The sequence below is a fragment of the Cottoperca gobio genome, chromosome 12 (genome assembly GCF_900634415.1).
Source record: "Cottoperca gobio chromosome 12, fCotGob3.1, whole genome shotgun sequence".
In the NCBI taxonomy this organism is placed as follows: domain Eukaryota; kingdom Metazoa; phylum Chordata; class Actinopteri; order Perciformes; family Bovichtidae; genus Cottoperca; species Cottoperca gobio.
Genome location: NC_041366.1, coordinates 16,984,579 through 17,010,244, shown reverse-complemented (window position 1 = coordinate 17,010,244; position 25,666 = coordinate 16,984,579). Strand labels below are relative to the sequence as shown.

General features: G+C 39.1%; 2 protein-coding genes across 4 annotated transcripts; one reads left to right on the top strand and one right to left on the bottom strand.

Annotated features, from left to right (window-relative positions):
* Window positions 1–7,147: 7,147 nt before the first annotated feature.
* polm (polymerase (DNA directed), mu) lies at window positions 7,148–12,386 on the bottom strand. 3 transcript variants are annotated; one of them, XM_029444623.1, is made up of 11 exons: window positions 12,034–12,386; window positions 11,273–11,444; window positions 10,404–10,502; window positions 10,141–10,323; window positions 9,994–10,065; window positions 9,126–9,246; window positions 8,875–9,007; window positions 8,366–8,468; window positions 7,950–8,294; window positions 7,790–7,873; window positions 7,148–7,702 (listed from the first exon to the last, which is right to left on the bottom strand). In XM_029444623.1, exons 1-11 carry the CDS (start codon window positions 12,246–12,248, stop codon window positions 7,616–7,618), a joined length of 1,614 nt encoding a protein of 537 aa, XP_029300483.1. In that variant the 5' UTR covers window positions 12,249–12,386; the 3' UTR covers window positions 7,148–7,615. The 3 variants fall into 3 exon arrangements, with proteins under 3 accessions (XP_029300483.1, XP_029300484.1, XP_029300485.1); XM_029444624.1 differs by having other exon boundaries at window positions 7,950–8,279; window positions 10,141–10,311; XM_029444625.1 differs by having other exon boundaries at window positions 12,212–12,386.
* Window positions 12,387–14,593: 2,207 nt separating this feature from the next.
* On the top strand, window positions 14,594–25,201 carry gnsb (glucosamine (N-acetyl)-6-sulfatase (Sanfilippo disease IIID), b). The gene is made up of 13 exons (XM_029444240.1): window positions 14,594–14,987; window positions 16,117–16,176; window positions 17,021–17,224; window positions 18,117–18,179; window positions 18,276–18,374; window positions 19,595–19,762; window positions 20,108–20,190; window positions 20,351–20,469; window positions 20,548–20,651; window positions 20,774–20,875; window positions 20,960–21,070; window positions 22,510–22,620; window positions 23,076–25,201. Exons 1-13 carry the CDS (start codon window positions 14,808–14,810, stop codon window positions 23,223–23,225), a joined length of 1,554 nt encoding a protein of 517 aa, XP_029300100.1. The 5' UTR covers window positions 14,594–14,807; the 3' UTR covers window positions 23,226–25,201.
* The last annotated feature ends 465 nt before the right edge of the window (window positions 25,202–25,666 follow it).

The window sequence follows — 25,666 nt, the reverse complement described above, 5'->3', positions numbered from 1 at the left end:
CAAACTGTCTGGAAATTACTGATATGACATGATGGTAACAAAAGAGTTAACAGTCATACATTTTAAGGTTGCTATCTTTCTTTTAATTGTTCAGGATTTAAGTAAAATGATCCTACAATGATCAATAATCACAAGATAATGTGAGACTTTTATAGAAATGTAAGAGATATTATAATCGAGACACTACAAACTCAATAATTAACACAAAAAACATTTGAAGTATTTAAAATATAGGACTCTTAAATATCCAGCGGTGGAGGAAGTACACACTTGTAAAATACACATATACAAGTAAAAGTCCTTTATTCAAAATACAGCAAAGTAGAAATACTCCATTACAAAAGTCCTGAAGTAAAAGTATGCAAAATATAATCACTTAATGTGGAAAAATGGTTCCTTGGTTATCATTAGATTATTATTATTTATGTAGCCTACACAAGTACATTACTTTCCTCTGGGCTGTAGCTAGTGGAGTACAAGTATAACATGGTAGTACTACAGTGTAGTAAACACAAGTACAATATAATAATACTGCATATAAATGTATTTTATTAGGTCTACTTTTAAGTTATTTACCAGTAATGTTGTCATACATTTAATCAAAGTGGCAAATACTTTAGATTATTGTAGGAGTAGTTTGATATAAAAATACAAAAGTGTACTCAGATCCTTTACTTAAGTTAAAGTACCTATAAAGTACCTCCTATACATTATGGTAATATTCTATTCTGCGGCGCCTTAGATCATCTCACACTATTGTTTCGCTTTCGATGATAAAATGGGGATTTGGGGATCAAGTTAAAGTAACTGATAACGACCTGAAGAGGCTGATCGTATCTGTGAAGTGGCTCATAACCATCATCATCATCATCATCATCACCAGCAGCAGCAGCAGCAGCGGCCTGGATGGACCCGAGACTCCGAGGAGCAGGCAGGCGCTGTTTTGTGTGCAAATGGTGCATGGGCCAAACACATTGTGGGTTTAAAGTAAGGGGTTAATCAGGTCAATCACGAAACGGTGCCATTGATAAGATAATTAGAGTGCTAGAGCCGGTGAATGGATCTTGGGCCGTGCGCGCTATCTCCGCGCCTCCAGACGCGCCGTCTGTGCGCGCAGCGGAGAGGAGAGGGGAGAGGAGGAGAGGAGAGAGGAGAGAGGAGGAGAGGAGAGCTGCGATGCTAACAGCTCATTACGGATACTGAGACACTTCAAAGGGGCTCTGTGCTTTGATACCAACACACCCAACACGAGACAGGACACCATAAAACCTCTTCATATCTGCTCAGCTTGTGTAAATACTCCACAATAAAAATATAAACTCAGAAGATGATGTTGTCAAATCGGATGAACTCCACTATACTGAATTTATAGCAACATAACTGCTGGTAAATTACTGAAATGTATTTACACTGGTGGAAATAAGTACATTTACTCAACTACTTTACTTAAGTACAATTTTGAAGTGCTCATGCTGTATTAAAATACTCTTTTACTTCACCACAGCTCAGTATAATGCCCAATATATTACTGATGCATCAATGTACAAGCAGCACTGTACTGTAGCTGCTCGAGGTGGTATAGATATGAATAATATGCTAGAAAGCAGTGGTGGAAGAAGTACTCAGATCCTTTAATGAAGGACTAATAAAACAACGTAAAGAATATTGCATTATAAGTCAAAGTCCTGCATTCAAAAGCCCATTTCTGTGAAAGTACAGAAGTATTATCAGCTAAATGCATTTTTAGTTTTTACTGCATCACGTACAAGGGTACTTTGCCGATTAAGATTTTTCATGTGATCAGTTCATAAACTATTAAAGCTGCAGACAGACTGTTGACATTTCGTGGTAACTGTGGATGTTACAGTGATGTTGTCTCCCGACCTCTCGTCTCTGTGCCTGCCTGCCTGCCTGTCTGTCTGCCTGTCTGTCTGTCTGTCTGTGTCTGTCTGTCTGTCTGTCTGTCACATCAAAGAGCTGCAGACCTGCATGTCACAGAGCAGGATAGGAGATGACAAGGTAGAGCATGCGGTCACTGATACCCATCCACACCATTATACAACATACAGACAGACAGACAGACAGACAGACAGACAGACAGACAGACAGACAGAGGGGCAGCGACGGAAGTGACGGAGAGACAACAAATGATCAGGACCCCTTTGAACTTTTAACTGTACAATCACCTGCCGCTTGTTGTTTTGGATGCTTTTTCTTTCCAGAGCCAGTCGTGGAAAGTGACTTTAGTTTGAGGTACTTGTACTTTTACTTTTTGTTATGCTACTTTATGCTTACGCTTTCTACACATGCTTTATGTAGGTCATTATTTTTTACTTTTTTACTTTATCCACAAAGTTTGTTTCCACTTCAGCCAAGAGGAAAACTTTTCTTTATTTGTTATATTCTAAAATGAAACTAAGTATAAAAACAGGTGGATGGAAATGTACATATTGACTAGTTGGGACATCAGATGTCTGAGTTCCACTGAACTCCTCACAAATAACAGTTTAAAGGACATGAAGGTCCAAAAAATGTAAACAGATTTTTGTACAAGAACTTTGTTTCTTCTTCTTTCCTCTCGAATTAATCGTCTCACGACCCTTCAGATTTATCTGGTGACCCTTTGGAGGGGCCCGACCCTTATGTTGGGAAACACTGGACTAAACTAGCTAACTGTAAATAAAGAAGTTGAAACTAGCTCCACCTCGAGCAGCTACGACAGCAACACGCTGCTCTAACATTGATGCTTCTAATAATGTCACATAGAACCAGACGAAAAAAGTACTAGAGTTGTGTTTCAATTTTAGAAATTATAAGCAGGAATTAAATATGTAAATCTATTTGAAATCTGTCACTCAGCAAACACAAAGTCCACCATAGAAGTCAGACGTTATTTTACATTTTAGGGTTGCTGGGATATTCTTTATTACCTGCCCATAAAAACTTGGGAACCCTCAGGTGTGCTACATCACAACACAGCCTCCAGCTCCTGGATGTTTGGAGACATTTAAATTTCACAATCTAAAGACAAGACAAGCCTCACTCTCCCATTTGATGAGGAGCCGCAGTGCCTGCTCGTCCACCAGGACCAGTCCCGCTGGCCCCATCAAAGCCCCGGGAGCCTTTGATGAGGTTGATAGGGATCAATGGGACAGGGGAAGAGGCCTTAACTGACTGTGTTACAGACGGGGCGGGCAACTGCTGGAGACTGCCGGCAATGGAGATCAATGATTATTGGGCGTCATCACCACCTTCATCTGCATAGAGGAATCCATTCAGCACCAGAAACAGTCACACTTTATTTTTACATTTTAGGTTTTGTTTTCTTTAGCTAATTTTGGCTAAAGTGCAGCAGAATAAGACTGTACATATTCTAAATATTCTTCTTTTTTAATAGATGATTTAAAGAAAATATAAAATACAGAAATGACATTGTCATTAATAATTGTTTTACAACTTTCTTTTAAGTAAAACAGGTAGTGAGATAACTTTATTTGAAGAAGACCCTAAATGCAGTTTACAGAAAACAAACGATACAGCTTTAAGTTGTTTCAAGTTAGTTATAATTTATCCTACAATACCAAATGTGGATTAATCCGCAGCTGCAAATGCAACATTTGCTCATATTTGTTTAATAAAAACTACAGTAACCAGCTGTTTTAGGAATTTACTGAGCTTTCTTTCTAAAAAGAAAATATATATATTTGAGCTGTTTTCTGTAGGAACCAATGGGTCTGTAGCTGAGAGCCACAGGAAGGAAGTCAGAAACTACACACTGATGTTTTTGGGTCTTTTTATGGGATTTGTTGACGTTGGAAGCGTTCTCCTTTAAAGGTTTTGTAATAAAGAAGAGTTGAACTGATATTTATTTGGGATTTTATCTATAAGAAACTGATAAAGACGGAGATATTAGCTTATATATGCAGAGATCTGAGCACCAGGTCGGGACATGTGTCTCCCTCTGGTCTCCTTGTCAGCGCCCCGGGGGGGGGGGGGGGGGGGGGGGGGGTCGAGGTGTGTTTGTGTCCATAACAGAGCAGCAAACAGGCCCATTAGAGATGAAAGGGTCTGAATGGAGCCAATCAAAGACGAGCCCAGCAGGAGACCGTTACCCCACAGACAGCAGCGGCCTGGGACTGGGGAGGACGAATGACCCCCTCAGCATGGATAAGAAGCATTCTCTTTCTCTCACACACACACACACACACACACACACACACACACACACACACACACACACACACACACACACCCTTGCAGCAAAAGCAAAATGTTCCAATAAACAGAGAACACAAGTCGACAATTTAAAGGGTCAGTTGACTCAAATGATTAAAAAAACTAATAAATATGGAGCCATGCAAATTGTTTTAGTTTTGTTTTCCCCCATTTTATGATTTATATTTGTACTCCACTACATTTATTGCACAGATATAGTTACTTATTACTTCACAAAGTAGTGTTGTACTTTAAAAACGAATAAAATACAACATAGACGTGTCCTCTTACAATAAATCTGTGTTTAGTTGAGGTTCCTTGTCATGTTTCATGTCTTCATGGTTTCATTTCATTAACTGTTTGTGTCTCAAAGAGGGGAATTCATCCAATAGTTCTCAAAAAAGCAAAGATTAGAGAAAAGTCAAATAAAATTAAAACAAATTTGCGTGTCAGAACTTTGAACTTTGCAGCTACGACAGCAACACGCTGCTCTAACGTTGATGCTTCTAATAATGTCACATAGAACCAGACGTCAGTCACAGGAGACATTTTACTGCAGCACGAGTACTTTTAATGCTGATGCTTCAAGTATATTTGCTGATAATACTCTTGTTTTTAAGAAATATATTTGAATAATTCTTTGTCATGTATTGAATCCTGAAAAATAATTTAAATAATCCCCCTGATACATTCTTGTCCTTCAGGTTTTATAAAACAGAGATCCTCATTTACAGCAGAGGAGCTGCAGATACATTTCCTGTGTCCTCTCGTGTGTGTGTGTGTGTGTGTGTGTGTGTGTGTGTGTGTGTGTGTGTGTGTGTGTGTGTGTGTGTGTGTGAACTCACAGGCGTTTCCTTCACCTCTTCCTAACAGCCTCATTAACCTCTAAATACCAGTTTAACATCAAAGGCCGTGTCAGCGCTCACACCTCCGTCTCCTCTCACATCCACTCTCTTTGACATGAGCACACACTTCTTCACATGCTGACATTTTATTTATTTATTTTTCAGATTTAACACAGGTGAGCTGCATGGAATGTAAACACAATATGATACAGTGTGTTGGGAGTTGCAGTAAATGCATAAAGGAGGTATGAAAACAAAAAAAGGGGTTTTATTTTATGTTCCTGCATCACCATTGACACATCTCTGTTTTTGACACCGTATGTGTGAACCAAAAGTTTCTGAGGGAGAAGGAGACATGAGAGTGACATTGTCCTGCACCGAGGAGACTGCCAGTCTGGGCTGCTGTGAGAACAGAGACGAGAGGGGATGTAGTTTGTGGAAATGTAAATGAAACTGTGAATGAAGGAGCTTATATTTTCATCTCAGGAGAAAAATGTAGCTCCTGGAAAAACCCCACAAATGATGAATAGCTTTTGTTTTATTAGAAGGAATTAATAATACTTGTATGTTCTTATTATTACAGTACTTCTCAGTACTTTATTTACTTAAGATGTGCTTGTATTAGGAAGCCAAACGTAAAAAAAGCTGATTAATTAGAGAGGAAAGAAGAAGAAATTGTCTTTTTGGACATTTCTCTAATATGTTCTCTACATCTTTGAGCCACGCTGGTTTAATCTTTGACAATGTGCATTTTATAAGCTTATCATGTAAGTAAATGCAGCTGTCAGACACATGTATTCGAGTAAAAAGTACATTATTCCCCCTGAGAAGTGGAGCAGCAGTAAAAAGCAGCATAACCACAGCAGTTAAGTACTTTAGTTAATGTAGTCTTACTTCCCTTCACTTCACACATGTTCCTTTCACTGAGAACGCTCGTGGTTTCTCTGCCATGTGGCTTTCTTTTGAAATCAGATAAAGCGACGAGGACGTTGTAGAATCCAGGTCAGTAGTGCGCAGGTGTGTGTGTGTGTGTGTGTGTGTGGGGGGGAAATATTCCTTTTACACAGACACAAAACAAGACAGTAAAACATGTCACACTGCACGTGAAGAAATACGTCGTGCACAAACATAAAAGAAGAAACATTGTCACGATGTTCATCTCTGTTCTCGTGTGATCAGATCAAACTGTTATCACGTTTCTTTTTTAACATGATCTTCTGCTGGGCCGCAGATTCAATCCCGTCACACATTAACTGCATTTACTGTTTCCTGTCTTTATGGAACAGGAGCACATTTCATCTTTGCACCTCTGAAATATCTCAAACTGGATGCATCCCCCGACTTTTCCTCCAGCTACCACGAGGATCACATGTTTGGTCTTTAAATGAGATTAGTTGACAATAAGAAAAATATAGAATATCACCAGACTACTACTTTAAGACTCTTTTATTGCAGAGTGTAAAAACCAGATAGTACAGTTCAGCAGATTAAAACAAATATTATCGAGGTCGCAGCACTTTACCTCAGTTTCTAACCTTTAATCGAGGATACCTTTACTTCCAGTATGTTAGGTAGACCTACAGCTAAAAGTAACGCAGTCTAAGGCAACAGCTCTGTAGCACATCCTGCAGTCCTGCAGCACCACAAACTGCAGCCTCCTCAACACCTCTCTTTAACACTTTCACCACAAACTGAACATCATAACCTTCATGAAGCAGGATTTATGACAGGACCTAATAAACTGGAAACTTCACAAGAAAGTCCACTAGCACAGTGTGAGACAGTAGTGTCTCTACACTGCATATCTTCATTACAACTGCAGTTTGTTGTAAATTAGTTCATCTTAATGTTGCACTTTAAAAAAAGGTCACAGCTCTGGACCATAAAAACACAGCAACTCACATTCATTTGGATGAGAGCCGTCCAGCGGCGCAGTGAGATCCAACCACAAAACGCAGTCGACCAGCTAAAGAGTTGAACTTTTTATCCAGTAACCTACCTAACCCTAACCCTAACCCTAACCCTAACCCTAACCCTAACCCTAACCCATCTAGCGAGCCGCTCCGGTTACTGACTAAATACACGCAAGAGCACATTCTTTCAGATGACTTTCATTTCAAACACTGTCCAGCTCTTTTCAACTTGTAAAGAAACTCTATTTACATGGCATCTTTATATCTTCTATCTTATATCATCTTTATCTTTATATACACTGTAAATATAAACAGGAAATCATTTTACTCATAAATAATAGATATATTTTTACATATTTTTCATTGTTCATACATCTTATTGTAAATGTTTCTTTTCTCTATTTATGACTCTTGACTTTTCTTACATTTTACAATTTCATGCACCAAAATACCGAAGCAAATTCCTGTCTGTTAAAACCCACTTGGCAACAAACCAGATTCTGATTTATACTTTTAAACGTACGATTGTTGCGACTATAGGTAAAATAAATGTTGATAACTTTCCCTGACCCTCCTGTCTGCAGGTGGTAACCCTCACACGGTCCTCGCTCGTTCCTCCTGTAGGAAGCTCATCAGGTCTGGTCAGGCGTTTCTCTCTGACGGAGGAATGTAGTCCAGACCAAGATGAGCAAATATCTCCTCCTCTGACGTAGCTCTCAGATACCTACTCTGTAAGAATAAAATATAAAATGGTATTCATTTTGCTAAACAAAACACAGAGAACTTGTGTTAAAAGTGTTTATGAGAAGTGTTTACCTGTTTGTTATCGTACAGAGCATGGCTGCTTAGAGACATGGCCTTCTCGTGCCCCGCCCAGCGTCGTAGCTCTCTCTCAAACAACTGCAGAGATGATGGAGTCAGTGGAAGTATTCACTGTGGAACATCGTATCGTATAGGTAATGTATAAAAAGGTCACCTTTGATCCGGTCCAGCCGAGCAGAGCAAAAGCAAACTGGCTGATGGGCGAGACCACCAGGTCCACTCTCACAGCTCTCCACGCTTTGTGTCCGGCAGGTTTCATCTGTTCTCCACCTTTAACCTGCCAGTTTGCTGCAAGGCTGCACGTGTCCTCGGGTGTGTTTTCCGTCAGTGTCTCCGTCTGTTTTGTTCCTCGTGTCTCCTCCTCGGGCAGTTTAAAGATGGAGAAACATCGCTCGAAGCGATCCATGTTGGAGGCGGGCCGAGCAGGACCGTCCTTCGACTCCAGGTAAGAGTTTCTTGTAGTTTTCTGGTACAACAGGAAACCCTGGAGAGCAGAAAACTATTATTATATGTTAATGATTCCAGATTATTAAAAAGTAATCTCAAAAAAGCTGTTGACTCAAAGTTTACCTGTGATTCCAACCAGGAGACGACTTTAGGCATCAGTCCAACCTCTCGTCCCTCCTCTGGGTGTGTTACCAGGAAGTCCACATCATGGCCTGTCAGCTTCCCTCTGGAGAGTGTCATTATGTTTCCAGTTCATTGCTGCACAAAGTTTAAAGTGCATTTCTGACATTTCCAACACAGGACTCTCCTGGATAACGATGCAAAAGGTTTAAGTTCTAATCTTCAATCTAATTATTTCAACTTTGTTTCAGAGAAATCCTCTTTTTATGTCCGTCAGTTTGGCATACGACTCTAAATACTACATTACCCATGAGCCTCGGCTGCCTTTGCTATGAAGAAGCAAGTCTAGAGTCAATTCAGAACAAAGGTGTCACGTTACATTTACCCCTGAAACCTGAGCTTTTGTTATTTTTATGTTTTTTACTTTCTGGTGAAGTGAAGTCTTGTAACGGTGACAGAAAACAATTATTTATCCTGGAAGGGTCAGATATTACGGATGTTTGCTCTTTTACCTCCTGAATCCCCCAATCACAGTAATCTGTGCCCCTGGTAACACAGACATGACAGCTTCCCTCACAATCTCTCCGATGGCGTCAGCCTCTGCCTTAGTGACCGGCTGGTTGAGGTCATCGTAATGCTCCAGACCTGAGGGGCCACAAACCATTCAATCAGAGAGAAACCAGATGAAATACAATATGGATGAGAACACAAGCTTCAGCACACACACACACGCACGCATGCACGCACGCACGCACGCACACACCTGCTTGTTGTGCTCGATTGAGTGTTTGTCCTGAATCCTGTAACTGCTGAAGGCTGTGTATCTGCTCTCGGATCCATCGCTCTGCTGTTTTTACTCCAACTCCAAAAATACCTGTTAAAACCTGAAATACACATCGTGATAGAAACTGTGTATTACAGCTCAGGCTTTGATCCAGGGGAAATGAGAATCATTGGTAACATAAATCATTTTATGATCAGTTTGCGTCATTCAATATTCTTGGTATTAAGACTAAAATCTTTATATTTACACTATATATATATATATATATATATATATATATATATATATATATATATATATATATATATTTGTTTTAAAAGGAACAACACACTCACAAAATGAAAGCAGGATGTGCAAGTAGAAATAAAAATAAACTACAGTGTGTGTGTGTGTGTGTGTGTGTATGTTTGTGTGTGTGTGTGTGTGTGTGTGTGTGTTCATGTCTCAATATTAGAAACATAGATGATCAGCAGCTTTAAAGCTTCTGTATTGCAGAAGAGTTTAACTGAGAGTTATTTGAAATGTTATCTATAAAAACCTGATAAAGACAGAAATAATACCACCACACTGATCCGGTCCGGTGCCACTAGGTGGTGCTAAAGAGAAAACAAGATCCACATCCACACAGACGTCAGACATGTTGGAGAGAGAGCGGATCATTTGATGTTGATCACATACTTACTTCTTCTTTTTTGTTGATGTCATCGTTTAATGTTGCAGATATTTTTCCAAATAAAGATTTAAGTACTCGTGACTCGTAATTATCTGGTGACCCTTCAGTTTGTTCCTGGGAACCAAAAGATTATTAAAATAAACACTCCTGCTCTCAAGTTTACAGCCGACATACCTTCAGTGCTTTAAACCGCTCGGACTCTTTTGTAAGTTCAACTTCACCGGACGCTCCATCCTCCAAAATGTCCTACAAGAAAAGAGAATAGATTAGACCTTCTTCGAGTGTGATGAAGAAGATATACAAAGGACACTTCCTACTGACTTTGATGACTCTGAGTGAATGTCCTCCGAGACAGGGAAGCCCTCTGAGCTGCGTCATGCCCGTCACCGGTTCAGGGAGAGCCTTCAACACGGCGGCGGCCCGTCGGAACGCAACACCTCGCCCGTCCTCGTCACTGAGCTCAGCGTTTTCAGCCAGGAGCGACAGAGCATCCTGAGACACAAACTACAGCTTCAATCTCTCAATTTCTTTCATTTAGCATTCATCTGTAATATAGTAGATCTGTGTGAGCTCGGGGGCTTTACAGTGAGGACGGTGTTGTGGTTGTCCAGAGCGGTCCTTCTCTGACAGGCGTAGCTGGGTATGTTAAACACAACAGCCTCTGCTTCATTAACCTGCTGCTCCTGAAAGAGACGACGGAGTAAACAGCTGCACAGATACAACACCTGGATTCATCAAACGGTTAAAATATAAAGTTAAAGTAAAGATGTGCAGCGTGTACTACAATATATAACAATAAATATGCATCACTTTGTATATTACAATATATACAGTAGTGTAATAATGTTAATAATGATATTAATGCTGAAAATGGTATCTATGGTTAAGTCTTTCCCGAAAAGTATAATACACAAGGATATTGATGTGAAAGGAGAAGTGAGTCTCTTGATAATGTGTCTTGAACTTCACACTCAGCAAATAATGTTTTTACTCCCGAATGTGCCCTTTAGACTCTGCTGAGGGACGAGAGGGGTAAGAAATGGAAAGAATAGTACACCACGTTTTATCACTTAAAAGTGTTGCAACGTTGAACATTATTTTATGAGCTCAACAAATGAGATTATTGCCGTAGTGTACTTCATGTACGGCCTTAGCGCTTCTTTGTCCTTATTCTTCAGCATGAGTTCATAGTGCAAGTTATGAAGTGGTGAGAAACTTAACATTACACTTCATTTCACTACATTTCATATACATTTTAAATTCATGGGTTAGTTGTGTTCTTTGTCAGTAGTTTATAAATGTAGATGTTATGGCAATTCATGATGTATATTTGTTATTTTGGGTCCCGGGGAGACACAAGGTTTGGGAACCCCTGCTTTAGAGGATTCTTTAGTGTCATTCTTAAATGTTTAACCATAAATAACACTCCGGGGCTGAGCAAAGACAAACGTACCTGTAGTTTATGCCTGTGCAGTATTTCAACAGGATGTCCTGCCCGCATGCTCTCCGTGTACCAGCTGATGTCTAGAAGGTGAGCAGGTGCTCGACCCCCGACCTGCGAGTCGAGCCACGTCCTGACCTCATCCCCAGAGTTGTTCTCAGAAATCACATGTGTGACACTCTCACTGTGAAAACACAATATTCCACATGTGATGCATTACAGTAGCTGCAGGTGAGACACTTAACAGCAGTGCTGAAACTATTACTCAATTAAATCATTCGCTTTTTGGAGTATTGCAAATTTAGAAGTAGAAGTAAAGTGAAAAGAGTACCACAAATGTGTACTTAAATACAGAACTTTAGTAAATGTAGTTACAAGTAAAAGCCCTGAATTCAAAAATGTTTTTGAAACATACAAGTAATAAATATAAGCGAATAAATGTGAAGCTGAAATCATTAAATTATTTTACAAATACTTGACAATTAATTTTCTGTCAATCAACTTAACCGATTAATCGTTTCAGCTTTACTTGTATACACTTTTAAGAAGTTTAATTTTAAAACAAAACATCATATTATATATATTTTATAAACATTATGTGCAAAATGTGTTATTTGTTAAATAACTAAAGCTGTCAAGTAGAAAGTGGCATGAAAACAAAATACTCCAGTTAAGTAAAGTACCTTAAATTTGTACTTACAGCACTTTAGTAAATGTACTTAGTTACTTATCACCACTTATTTTATTTTATTAAAATATTATTTTAATCTCACATGAACAACTCCTCCACCTGAAATCCTTTCTTTCGACCAAGCTGAGAGAGAAAAGCTCTTCGACTGGCTCCCATTTTTCTTTCCAGTAGGAATAAAACAGACTGAGGGAACTTGATTGGTACTTTATCCCCACTCCCAGTACTCCCAGTATTCCCAGAATCCCCGGTATTCCCAGTACCAGGGGAGACGACTTTCCTTCTCTTTAATGGCACCATGCTTCACACTGTGGGTAAATGAGACGTGAAGGTGTCTAACGTAACTAGGTTCATTCTCTGAGATAGGTTAGCGGGAAAGAAAGCCGCAGAAAAAGAAAAAACAACAAACTTCTGTGCAAGAACGCAACCGGATGCAGCTGTTTTGCTGCACCGGATACACATGCGCATTACCAAAATAGTTCCGACTGGAAACTGCGCAATACACTCAAACGACCCTGTGTGGTATATATATATATATATATATATATATATATATATATATATATATATATATATATATATATATATATAATATATATATATAAATTAACATTTTGATTTACCACGTATTATCCTATCATAATTATAATTTCAATTTAGTATCTCATCATTTTGATTGTATATCAATACCGTTACCTATTTATTTTGCTTTGGATATTTCAAAATGTTCACATACTATCTATCTTAAATGTTTTAATTATTAACTGAAAGTTTTTGATTTATTATCTTTTTAAACCCAATTTAATATCTCATAATTTTGTTTTACTACCACATAATTTTGACTAAATATCAATATCTCATCAAATGTAGCATGGTATTGCAACATTTTTGACTTTTTGTTTTTAATTAAGTATTTAAAATGTATGACTTAGCATTTAAAAAGTTTGACTTAATATCTCATAATGTTTTGTAGAAAATCTAAATGTTGACACGACTTACTTCCTCCTAATATGCATTTTCTCTCTTATAGTTCTCTCATAAATCTGACTTACCATCAGTTTTATATTTCATCATGCATTACTTTCCTTGAGGAAATGGCCTTAACACATTAACACAATGTGACTTTATTAAATTGTTAATACTGATGCATCAGTGTGTAAGCAGCATTTTACTGTTGTAGCTGCTCGAGATAGAGTTAGTTTGAACTATTTTAAATACAGTTAGCTGGTTTAGTCCAGAGGTTTCCAACATAGGGGTTGGACCCCTCCGAAGGGTCACCAGATAAATCTGACGGGTTTTGAGGTGGGTAAGAAGAAACTAAGGTCTGATACATAAAACAATTTTAAGTTTTAGGACTTTTCTCTAATATTTGCTTCTACAGATCATTAAATTATTACTTGATGCTCGTATGACTGAAGACTTATTAGTGTTGTTTACCACTTACAGCTCAACCCTGACAATATCAGGCCCACTCAAAGGAAGTGCTCAAAAGATTTGGTTGATTAGATATCCAGAGCCAGTCCTTATTATCGAGAAATCTTTTTTTTCCGTGTGAGATAATTACTTGCAGATAAGCCTCTGTACTGTGGAACAAAAAAAGATCCCAAAGATCTCAGCCTAAGTTGGAGGAAAATGTTCATAATGTGACTTATTAATGCACATGAAATGTAGAATTTTTTATTTTATGTTATTGTATAGAAATAAGAATGTTATCTTATTTTATAAATTTTCTCTCACCAATATATCATAAACTTTTATGTTCTTATTCTTAATTTTTCAGGTATATTGTGTATATGTTCATACGTGTTAATATTGGATTTTAATATTTTATTAATGCAAATTGAATATCTTCAAAGAAGTGGTTCAAGAAGAAGATGCTGAACTGTCAAAACTCTTGCTCTGCATCAACTCTGAGGCTGTTAATTTAAGGGGAATTACATGGACATAGTTCTGTTTCAGATCCTCTTTTTATGTATATTTTTGGTTTTATTTTCTTGAAAAGACTATAAAATATATTACTGTCAGATGTATTTATTAGCCAGGCCAGTATATTGGCTGATATTGATATTAGAAATAGGATATTGTATATAAGTTTAAGGTAATTTAGAAACAGTGTCACCATAACATCATTTTATTTTCAAACTGTAACAATGATATATATCATCAAAATGGCTCCTTGTGTTACATATTTATGCAATAAAGAAAAAGCTGAATGTTGACCAATATTTTTGTTATCGACCTAGAAAACATTAAACATGTCTGTAATGTATATGTGTTCTGTAAATAAAATAAAATGTAACTTTTTCACCTGAGAATCAATTAAGTGTTATCTTAAAATTTAATTAAATGAGGCAAAATGAAAAAGACAAAATAATATAGTATATTTCAATACAATATATGCAATGCAATGCATGGTAATATTATATTAAATTAGTATATTATTGGCAAAACAGTAGACTTGATGACGGTATTCATTAATAATAATTACCATGTTTATATTAAACATCTATGTATGAGTGTCCATAGTAATTTAGTATCAATCCCTTAGTAAAAAGTAAAAGTTAGTAAAGAGGTTTGGCGGTATAGGAGTATTATAAAGTCCGTGTTGTACTGCGTGTTCTCGATCTTCACTCCTCCCACTCTCAGTCTGATCATATGACCATCAACTCGACTCCACTTCCTGAAACTCTGCAGCAGTGTCACACTGTCCAGCCTGCACACACTACAGCAAGACATCCTCCCCTCTGAGCAGGAAACGAAACCGAGCCTCAGTTGAACACTAGCGTGTGTGTGTGTGTGTGTGTGGGTGTGTCTCTGTGTGTGTGTGTGTTGGAGCAGGCCCGGTGGTGCTGTGGCCTAATGGCAGGTTTGAGGACCGGAGCTGGAGCGACAAGAACCTGGCAGAGAAGACACTCTGCAGCCGTCACACTCCTCGCGCTGCTGCTCACCTGTCGCGTCAGGTGTTCTGCACAAAGTGCCAAACCGAGCAATATCATCCTCATCCTCGCCGACGACCAGGATGTTCATCTAGGGGGAATGGTGAGTCGACCCTCCCGGAAAAAAAAGTATATAAATATGTAACGGATCTTAAAGTAAGTATGTTTATAGTAACCTAGCATTAACTTTAGTCATCATATCATACTTTACGGTGTTTTTTATCACCTTATCATTCATATAATATAGATACAGTAGCCTGAAGCTGAGCCATGCAAGTCTACTGTGTGTGTGTGTGTGTGTGTGTGTGTGTGTGTGTGTGTGCGTGAAATGCAGGAAGCTTTTCTGACTGCTGAAAGTCGATTAATCAACTAACTTGATTGACAGATATTTAATAATAGCAATTTCAAGGTAGTATAACTCTTTTTGGATCCACAGCAGGAACATTAGCACTCCGAACAGATATAGGTACAACACTGACAAAAGCAGAGACAAGGAAATAAACAAACAATTACCAAGTACCAGCAGCAACGCTAAAATAGGGCCAGGGAGGGTCGTACAGTTGGGGGGCCAATGGCATCTTCCCTACTTCCGGCGCCCTTGCTCGAGTCACACACATCTTTGAACTTGGATTTTGTTTTGATCTCATCTACACATCTGTAAAGCTTCGTGACTGCATGTTGCACGACAGTGACGCCATCGCTGTGACACAATCTCCACTTACAGACAGAAATATAAAAGTGCTCAAAACCACTTCTGTGGTAGTTCCTGCTACTCCAGGAACACATTTGGCCACAATGACCACACACACACACACACACACACACACACTATCAGCCACTTATTCAGCCACTTATTCAGCCACTTATTCAGACCATTAGGGGGGAAAAGCAAGATATATATTCAACTATATTATATTGTAATTCATTCCCAATGCTGCTCAGAGTTATCGCAGACTCCCTCTCCTCTTGCGCTGTAGGCAGGCAACCGACACAACCACTAAGCTTTATGCAAATGAATGCGCAATGACGTTGCCGATATTCAAATGAGTGTATGATATTTTATAAACCTACAAGGGCTGAAACGATTCGATATAGTTGTTAATGATTTAAGTAATTTTTCAAGCATAAATTACAAAAATCCAGCTTCTTAATTATGAAGATTTTGCTACATTTTTATTTTATTTTGAGTCATGTCACTGTCTAAGTTCCTGTTTTCTGTTTCTGTCCTGCAGACCCCTATGAAGAAAACTAAAGCCTTAATAGGAGACGCAGGAGCAACATTTGTGAATGCTGTGAGTATATTTACCCAGGCGTGGAACGTAAATACATACAAGTACTGTACTTAAGTCAAATCCTTAGGTACTTATATTCCCAGTATTTCTTTTGTATGCCACTTTATACTTCTACTACACTACATCTCAGAGGGAAATATTGGACATTATGTTTTGACAGCTTTAGTTACTTTTCAAATGAAGATTTCACACTAAAACCACAAGCTAACATGCTAAATATTAAACTAACGTCGTCGCATGAGCTGATGATTTGTCAGTACAGTAATTTCCTCTCTAAACTTCTCACATGGTTTCATTTAAATAACCTTTTGAGGCCCAAGGAGGTAAAAGTATCCAATATTTTACAACTATATAAGAGAGTTTTATCTATCAGAACTTTCTTCTTCTCCCATTAATCATCTCCCGACCCCTCAGATGTATCTGATGACACTTTGGAGGGGCCCGACCCTTAGGTTGGGAGCCACTGGATTAAACTAGCTAACTGGATACAAAGAAGTTAAAACCAGCTCCAGCTCCAGCAGCTACAACAGTAACATGCTGCGCTGATGCATCAGAGTTAACAATGTCACAGATATCACAGGAGACATTTTACTGCAGAATGAGTATTTATACTTTGATACTTTAAGTATATTTGGCTGCTAATACTTCTGTACTTCTACTTCAGTAAAGGACCTGAGTCTTGCCTCCACTCACCTATGATTTCACATGTTTTAACATGTTGAAACTGGACACATCCTCCTGTCCACTGTCACGCTTCTCTTTCATCATCTTTCCCTGCCCTCTGTTCCCCTATTCTTCCTCTTCCTCTATCGGCGCTCTCTCGCTTCCCTCTTCTCCCGTGAAGTTCACAGTCACGCCGCTGTGCTGCCCCAGCAGGAGCAGCATTTTGACGGGTCAGTACCCCCACAACCACGAGGTGAGGAACAACTCCCTGTCTGGGAACTGCTCCAGCTCTCTGTGGCAGAAAGGCCCCGAGTCCACGGCCTTCCCGCTCTACCTCAGCAAACAGAAGTACCAGACGTTCTTCGCTGGGAAATATCTCAACCAGGTTTGAACCCATGTGCACTTTATAAGCATTTAAAGTTCTGGGTTTGATATATGTTGGTTGTGTGATTCAAGAAGACGCTACATGTGCTGCATCTTCTTACTGATTCCCTGATTTCATAACTTGAGGGTCTATGTAAGTAGTTCTATGCAGAAATAGTCACTATATAACATTTCATACCTTTTTTAAGATCTTAAACTTGTATGACTGTGCCTATAAAAATACATATTTAACAAATATTTAAAAATACATATTTAAGAAATATATAAATATAAACTGCATTTGAATACATTGTTCACACTGGAGACATTATCTAAATCCTGTCCATAAGACACAAAACAATATATCATAAGAAAGCATCAGAACAGCTTGGAGTAAGGATTACAACAAAACAAATGCCTCAACCACTTGGGGGTGGGGGTGTTGTAGCACCCTTATTTCCTGTAACACACCACCAGGCTTCATACTTCTTAACTGTCTGAATGTTTATCAGTCATGCAAGCTGCTGTTGATCCACCACGAAACATCTCGGCAACAATTTGATGGATTGTCATGAAATTGCGTGAAGACATTCGTGTTCCCCAGAGGACGAATCCTACTTACTTTGGTGATCCTCTGACTTTTCATCAGATCAAAACTGTCAATTTCTCCAATACTTTGGTTTATGATCAAATACCTGCAAAACTAATGATGCTCTCATCAGCATCAGCTGTACGTTGTGTTTAAGGCTGATGTTGGTACAACAGGCTTCAGTGGTGAACGTTACACCTGCTTAACATCGGCAGAGTTGTCATCGTAAGCATGTTAGAAAAAGCTCAAAGCACTGCTCTGCGGCTGCGGCCGTGTTCCACACTTTCTAAAGGCTGTGACTTATTTAGCTGTTTTCTGCCATTAGTACGGGAAAGACGTAGGAGGCGTTGGCCATGTTCCACCTGGCTGGGACCAGTGGCACGCATTGGTGAGTCTCACACACACACACACACACATGTAAACACACACAAATGCTATATTTCCAAGTACTTGTGTTGTTACCGCTGCTGCTATATGGTTACAGGTGGGGAACTCGCAGTACTACAACTACACGATTTCAGTCAACGGCAAAGAAGAGAAGCACGGCGACAGTTATGAAAAGGACTACTTCACAGACCTCATAGTAAGTCTCGAGTGCAATGACTTGTGCATGTTCGAAGCCTCGGGTCAGCAGTATCTAATCTATAGGGACTTTTATGTAAAGATCAAAGGCTCTGAGTCAGCTGCTGTCACAGAAATACTCTTTGTCTGCCAGGCAGCGGTGCTTTTGTCATTTATTTAATGTGTGTCGTCTCTTGTGTCGTGGGTTCACGTTGCTGCTTGTCATCCTCATCAGGTGACGGCTGAGTCTTTCTGCTTAACCAGCTGATAACCTATTCTGTTGTAAATATAGTTTATGAGGAGCTGAACTTCCTCTTTTTGCTTGCTGGCTGGTAATGAACTGCAGTCATGTTTGCACTTTTGTCAGCAGTACTCCTTAGTGTTACACTTCCTTGACGTTTGGGACTTGTGGGCGACAGATTGGTTGGTTTGTAGTGTGAAAACAAGACAGACTAACCACATGTTTGAGAGGATTTCTTCAAATTTGGCACAAACGTCCTCTTGACTTAAGGGTGAACTGATTAGATTTTGAAGGTCAAAGGTCAGTGACCTCGCATCACTCAAGAATTAATGCGCTACTTGTGACAATTTCACACAAATATCTAATAGTATAACATGATGAAGTGATGACATTTTGGACAGACATTTATGCAAACTGCAGCTCCACTGGTTGTATTGAGTGCAGGGCGGTGATTCTAGTTTAGATATGAATCATCAGAAAGTGGAAAGAAGGTGTTGAGCTGTGTCCTGTGCAATTAACAGTCATAAAAAAGTAAGTGAACTATAGAAACCACGCATCAACTGTCCCCCCTGTAACATTACACTACGTTTAGTGTTATTAACTAAACTGTATTAACTACAACCCAGCTGAACTTTACATTTAAAAAGCATCTGCTCAAAAATAAACAAACAACCATCTAGTTTTATGCTGCAGTTAATTAGCATCCAAAGTAATGTGAGCGTTGAAAGGACCGATTAAACTAATAACGTGTTTAGCAGCATCTGACCAGCTGTTATTACACCCTGTGGTGTAATGACTCACAGCTCAACCCTCCCTGTTCTTCCTGTAGTTTATTTTCTCCCACAATCTTTTCTACACTGTGTGTTCATTTCCTGAGTTCTGATCCTGGTTCTAACCAACAAATACGCTGTTATTGTTGTTTCCGTCTTCATCCGTGTTTTTAATCAAATGTGACATTTTGCAACGGTGGTATAATTCAGTCTTACTCCTCCTCAATCCAGACGAACCGGTCCCTCCACTTCCTGGACGACAGGAGCCCCCAGCATCCGTTCTTCCTGATGCTTTCTCCTCCAGCTCCTCATTCCCCCTGGACGGCAGCGCCGCAGTACCAGAAGGAGTTCAACGACGTTAAAGCTCCTCGAGACGGGAGCTTTGACAAACCAGGGAAGGTTTGTTCAAGTTAACATCTATCTATCTATCTATCTATCTATCTATCTATCTATCTATCTATCTATCTATCTATCTATCTATCTATCTATCTATCTATCTATCTATCTATCTATCTATCTATCTATCTATCTATCTATCTATCTATCTATCTATCTCTCTCTCTCTCTCTCTCTCTCTCTCTCTATCTATCTATATATCTATCTCTCTATCTATATATATATATATATGTATATGTATATAGATATATATATCTATATCTATCTCTCTATCTATATATATATATATATATATATGTATATGTATATAGATATATATATATCTCTCTATTTGTCTGTGTGTTTCAGGACAAACACTGGCTGCTGCGTCAGCCTGTCAACCCCATGCCAGAAAGCTCACTCACCTTCCTGGATAGTGTGTACAAGAAGAGGTAAAACTGCTAAGTTTTAATGTTTTGGAAATGTTATCCGTTACATTTCTTTTTCTAATTCTTGTTTCTACTTACTATGTATTTAGTGGACGCTAGGCTCAAGAGTATGTCACCCTGCATTTCTCTGCTTATATAGAAATGATGTTGATCTCTCCTGCAGGTGGCAGACCCTGTTGTCTGTGGACGACATGGTGGAGTTGCTAGTCAAGAAACTTGAAAGCATAAAGGAACTGGACAACACCTACATCTTCTACACGTCAGACAACGGCTACCACGCAGGTCTGAGTCCCTCCTCTGATTGAATACGGTGCACTTCCTGTCTGTGTGCTTCCTCACGCCTGTCTTCACTGTTCACAGGTCAGTTCTCTCTGCCCATTGATAAGAGGCAGCTGTATGAATTTGACATCAGGGTCCCGCTCATGGTCCGCGGTCCTGGCATCAAACCTAACCAGACACTGCAGGTCTGACACACACACACACACACACACACACACACACACGCGGGCATGTTTAAGCTTGCATCTGGTAATCCTTAGTTTCAGTTTGTCTTTTAATTATTTATTGCGTTGCGTGACTCTTTCAGGCTCCAGTGTTGAATATTGACCTGGCTCCCACCATACTGGACGTATCTGGCGTCAACCTGTCTTCTGTGAACCTGGACGGGCAGTCTTTCCTCTCTCAGATGGTCCGGCTGCTTTTTAAAATGTTGTTTTCCTAACTGTTGTTTTTTCTCAATCTTAAAAACCTAAACTTAAAATTCTCCTGTTAGGCGCCGTCGCTGCGTAATGGCACCGCACGTCCCTTTTTCCTTGTTGAGTACACTGGAGAGGGACATCTAAAAACAGATCCTGCTTGTCCTAAACTGGGCCCTGGACTGTCTGTGAGTATCTAGCACAAGAAAACACTGTTCCAGGTTTATCCACGATCAAAAGAACATCAATAGGAAAAGGTTTTGAGTTTAAAATGATCTCCCCACAACGTTTATTTAGCAGCATTTCTGGAGCTTTCGGCCACGTCTCATGATCTTAAAGTGGAAATTTGAATATCTAAATGACATAAAAAGTAAGTGGGCAAACACCTGCAGAATGTGTGATTTGATTGAAATCTCCAGAACAGCTACCGAGTTGTTGTTGCCAAACATAGTTGTGTTTGGATAATAACTTTATTATTACTCGAAGGGGAAACTCGATTGGTCGCCTGCACGTGCAGTAAAGACAGAGACACAGGCAAGACGATCCGCTCCTGTATCAGTAACACACAAACTAAAACTCTTTCCAACAGGATGTTAATCTTGCATCCCATTGCACTGATGGGATGCACGCTAAAACAAGACAAATAAAATGGACCGTACGTATGAAGTTACATTATCAAATACGAAACTGCAAATGATGTCAGTATCAGAGCGTCCTTATCTGGTTTCTTTACGTTTTTTTAAAAGACTTCAACACCAAACAGCGTGTGTCCTTCAAACTAAAGTCCTCTTCGCTCTTTCCTCCGAAACTGTTTAGCAGGAGTCGAGAAGCAGCCTTTTTAATAAACTTGTTTGTCCTGTTCGTGTCTTGACAGCTAATGTTGTTAACTCAACGTAGCATAAAGCACGGCACATCTTAAAACTTCATCATGACCTCAGAGGACTTCAGGGAAAACAACCTGGGCTCTCCTCTTTATAAACACAGCACACGTCCACTTACAGCACCAACTGCATTGCTCACACGGCAGATGAGAATCCTCACTGAGGAAGACCATGACATGCATTTGATAGCTCCAGAAAAATTAGAACATACTAAGATTTACAAGGTCAGTTTGAGTTTTCACGCTTAACAACATTAACAGTTAAGTTTCATTTATTGACGCGAACGCTCAGATATGTGGAAACAATTTCAACCAGCTGTTGGACGAGCAGTAGGCGGCACAAAACTTTATACCACCCAAAGGCACAATGCGTATCCTTGAAGTCTAACAAATGTGTGTAATGCGAAGAGGACTGTTATAAACAAATTCATGTTTCAAAACGTTCACAACATGAGATTTAGAAAATGTTTTATGAGGTAGGAAATGCATTCCTAAGTCTTTTATAGCTTGCATGCATCACATATTTGTATTTCTACCCGCTGCAAGTTGGCAGAACTGTGTGTTGCCTGACACACACACACACACACACACACACACACACACACACACACACACACACACACATAAATGGCAACCTACTCAATAAAACATCAGTCTGTAGTGTTGCCGGTTGCTCAAAAGCTCCACAGGGTGGCTTTAATCTGAGAATTCTTAGCTGCACTGACTCAGCACTTCTATTTTCTTCAGCAATGTTTCCCAGACTGTGTGTGTGAAGACGCCTTCAACAATACCTACGCCTGCGTCAGGACCCTCGACAAAGAACATAACCTACAATACTGCGAGTTTGCAGACAGCGAGGTACGACACACACGCAGACAGTGGTGGAATGTAACTAAGTACATTTCTATTTTATGCAACTTTAAACTTTTGCTTCATTTCAGAGGGAAATATTGTACTTTTTACTTCATGTGACAGCTATGATGATCTTATAGAATATGATGCACTAGATTAAACTTCCCAACAGTATATAAAGGTTACAATGAGCACAACCGTAAACATCTACAGCAGTAAAATGTACATTAATGCAGCAGCAATATTAATCCAGAAACATATAGTAGTAAGATGCTTTTACTTTTCATACTTTAAGTATATTTTGCTGATGATTTTTACATACTTTTACGTAATTAAGGTTTTTAAATGTAGGACGTTTACTTGTTTTTCTCAGTGTAGTATTAGAACTTTTACTTAAAATGATCTGAATACTAAATTCCCTGAAGAAGCTCAGTGTCTGTTGTTCTTCGTTGTGTTCCCAGTCGTTTGTTGAAGTGTACAACCTGACGTCAGACCCCCACCAGCTGGAGAACATCGTGAAGAAGGTGGACCCGACCGTCCTGCAGGCGATGAACCAGCGGCTCATAAAGCTCCAGTCCTGTCAGGGGGACAGCTGCCATAACATCAAGTAAAGAAGAGGCACCTCACTGCAGGACGCCGCCAAACAGAGACTGCTTCATACTCTCAGTGGAAGATGTGGTCGGTTAATCTGACTGTTAAGTCGCAGGCAACTTTTACCACAAGTATGACAGTGGGATCAGGCTTTTTCATATCCGTGTTTACTATTTTTGACATGTTCAATAGGAAAAGCACAGGTGTAAGTAATAACAATGAATGATGGCTGGATTCTATTTAGCTGCTTCAGTTTCAGGGTCCTGGTATTGTGCATGCTGGCTCACTGTCACTCTGTCACGGTTTACTGGGACATTTGACTAGAACATGGCCATTGTTAAAAGAGAGGTTTTTGGGAAATACGCTTATTCGCTTTCTTACTGAGTTAGAATCTGCAGATTGATCCAACTCTCACGTCTGTACGATAACTATGAGATGCAGCCAGCAGGTGGTTAGCTTAGCTTAGCTTAGCTTAGCATAAAGACTGGAAACAGCTAGCCTGGCTCTCTGCAGCAGTAACACAATGTGCCTACCATCACCTCTAAAGCTCACCAATAACATGTTATATCTTGTTATTTAATTCTTCCAAACAGAAGTGTGAAAATGACACATCGCCGTTTAAGGGTGGCTTTCTGCCAGACTATTTCTTGTGTCGGGAAAGAAGAAATAGTGAAGTAACATAAAACGTAGCTACTTTTACAAATAAAACTATTTTGTTGTACGGACTCTCCACCAGAAAGCGAACAAGCATATTTCCCAAACTGCTCCCTTTTTAATGTTATTAGTAACACCTGTGTTTTTCTTACGGTGACATGTCAAAACTTTTATTTGTTCTGTTTTTTTTTCCCCGAGCTGTGCTCGTATATCTATGCTGAGTTTATTAGTATTTTATTTTAGGATAAACTCCTCACCCGGTTCATATTGGGAAGATGTACCGTTCTGCCAGTCAGTCCATACAAACTGCACTATAAACTTACTTCTTTACTATGTTCAGGGTTCAAATGCCATCCGAACATTTTTGTTCTTGATCGACACACAACCAAAGTTTCGCTGGTACGCTGTAGCTGTCATTAATCAAATCATCTCTAAAGGAATAGTTTGGGAAATGTAGATGAGGAGGTCGATGCCACTCTCACGTCTGTCTGTCCATATAAAGCGATCACCAGGAGCTGGTTAGATTAGCTTAGCACAAAGACAATTTGGAAAAAGGGAGAAAACAACAAGCCTGTTCAAAGATGATAAAAACACACAGAGCAGCTGCTCGATAATCAACATGTTATATCTTGTTTGTTTTTTATTCATGAAATTAATCATTTTTTATGGAGGTATGTAGAACTGCTTCTTGAGTCTAGCACAAGAAACCCTTAAAACCACAACTTGTCGTTTTGGTTTCTGCACAAATTCAACAAACAATATAACGTTTCGTGGCGCTGCAATGTGGATTGTGTTTCCTTTGCACAGAGCCACGTTGGCTGTTTCCAGTTTTTATGCTAAGCTAAGACAAGCAGCTGCTGGCTTTATCTACAATCGTATCGCACAGACCAGAGACCATCTTCCCATCTAACATGATGTCCAAAAACTATGTGTTTTAAGGTGAACCTACGTTGTGCACGGCTCTGTTCTATTGTTGAACTCATACTTTTATCTCTGCAGAACTTGAGTTGAAGCCGAATGTCTTTCTCAGATTAGAAGAATGGACACAACTTTTAAAATGTTTAATCTTGAAGTTTGTTTATTACATATTTTACAGTGTATTATTGTGACATTTATATTGAGCTTTTTTAAACAGAAAGATGGAAAATGTGCTGTGATACTTTTGAGACGTGATGAGGAGGTTGTAATTGAGAGGAATTTGAGGGGATATTTCACCTGGTAATATATGAAATGAACGCTTTGATCCTGTGTGCCTTGTGTTTGCACTGACGAGACTCACGTGCCTTAAATGTGAATGTATTTGCACTGTGATTAAATAAAAAAATAAAAAGAAGCATTTAAATGCACTTGTCATGTAGATATTTCTAAGAGCTGTCGCACAGCAAAAACAGTACAATTGACTATAAGCAGTATTCATTTAGTAATACACTATAATGCACATATAAGGACTTTTAAAGCAGTTTGTCAGCAATTGTATCTCATATAAAGACATTTTAGATTATTGCAACTGTGTGTTTATAAAGTTTACGACTAAAGTGAAATTAATTTGAATCACAAGTGCTGAAAATCAACCTGACATTTTAACTGACTTAAGTATCTTATAGGATCTCAGCCGGGTCATTTATTTCATAATGAGAATAAAATAAGTTATTTTATAAGTTGGATTTTGCTCCTTTGTTTGTACACATGACGTAACAGCCATATGTTGAACATACTTCATAAATATCTCCAGACTGGCTGCAGTTTATTCTATTTAAGTGACATTTAGAGCGAAAACGTATAGTGTAAGGATGCTTACTATGAGGCT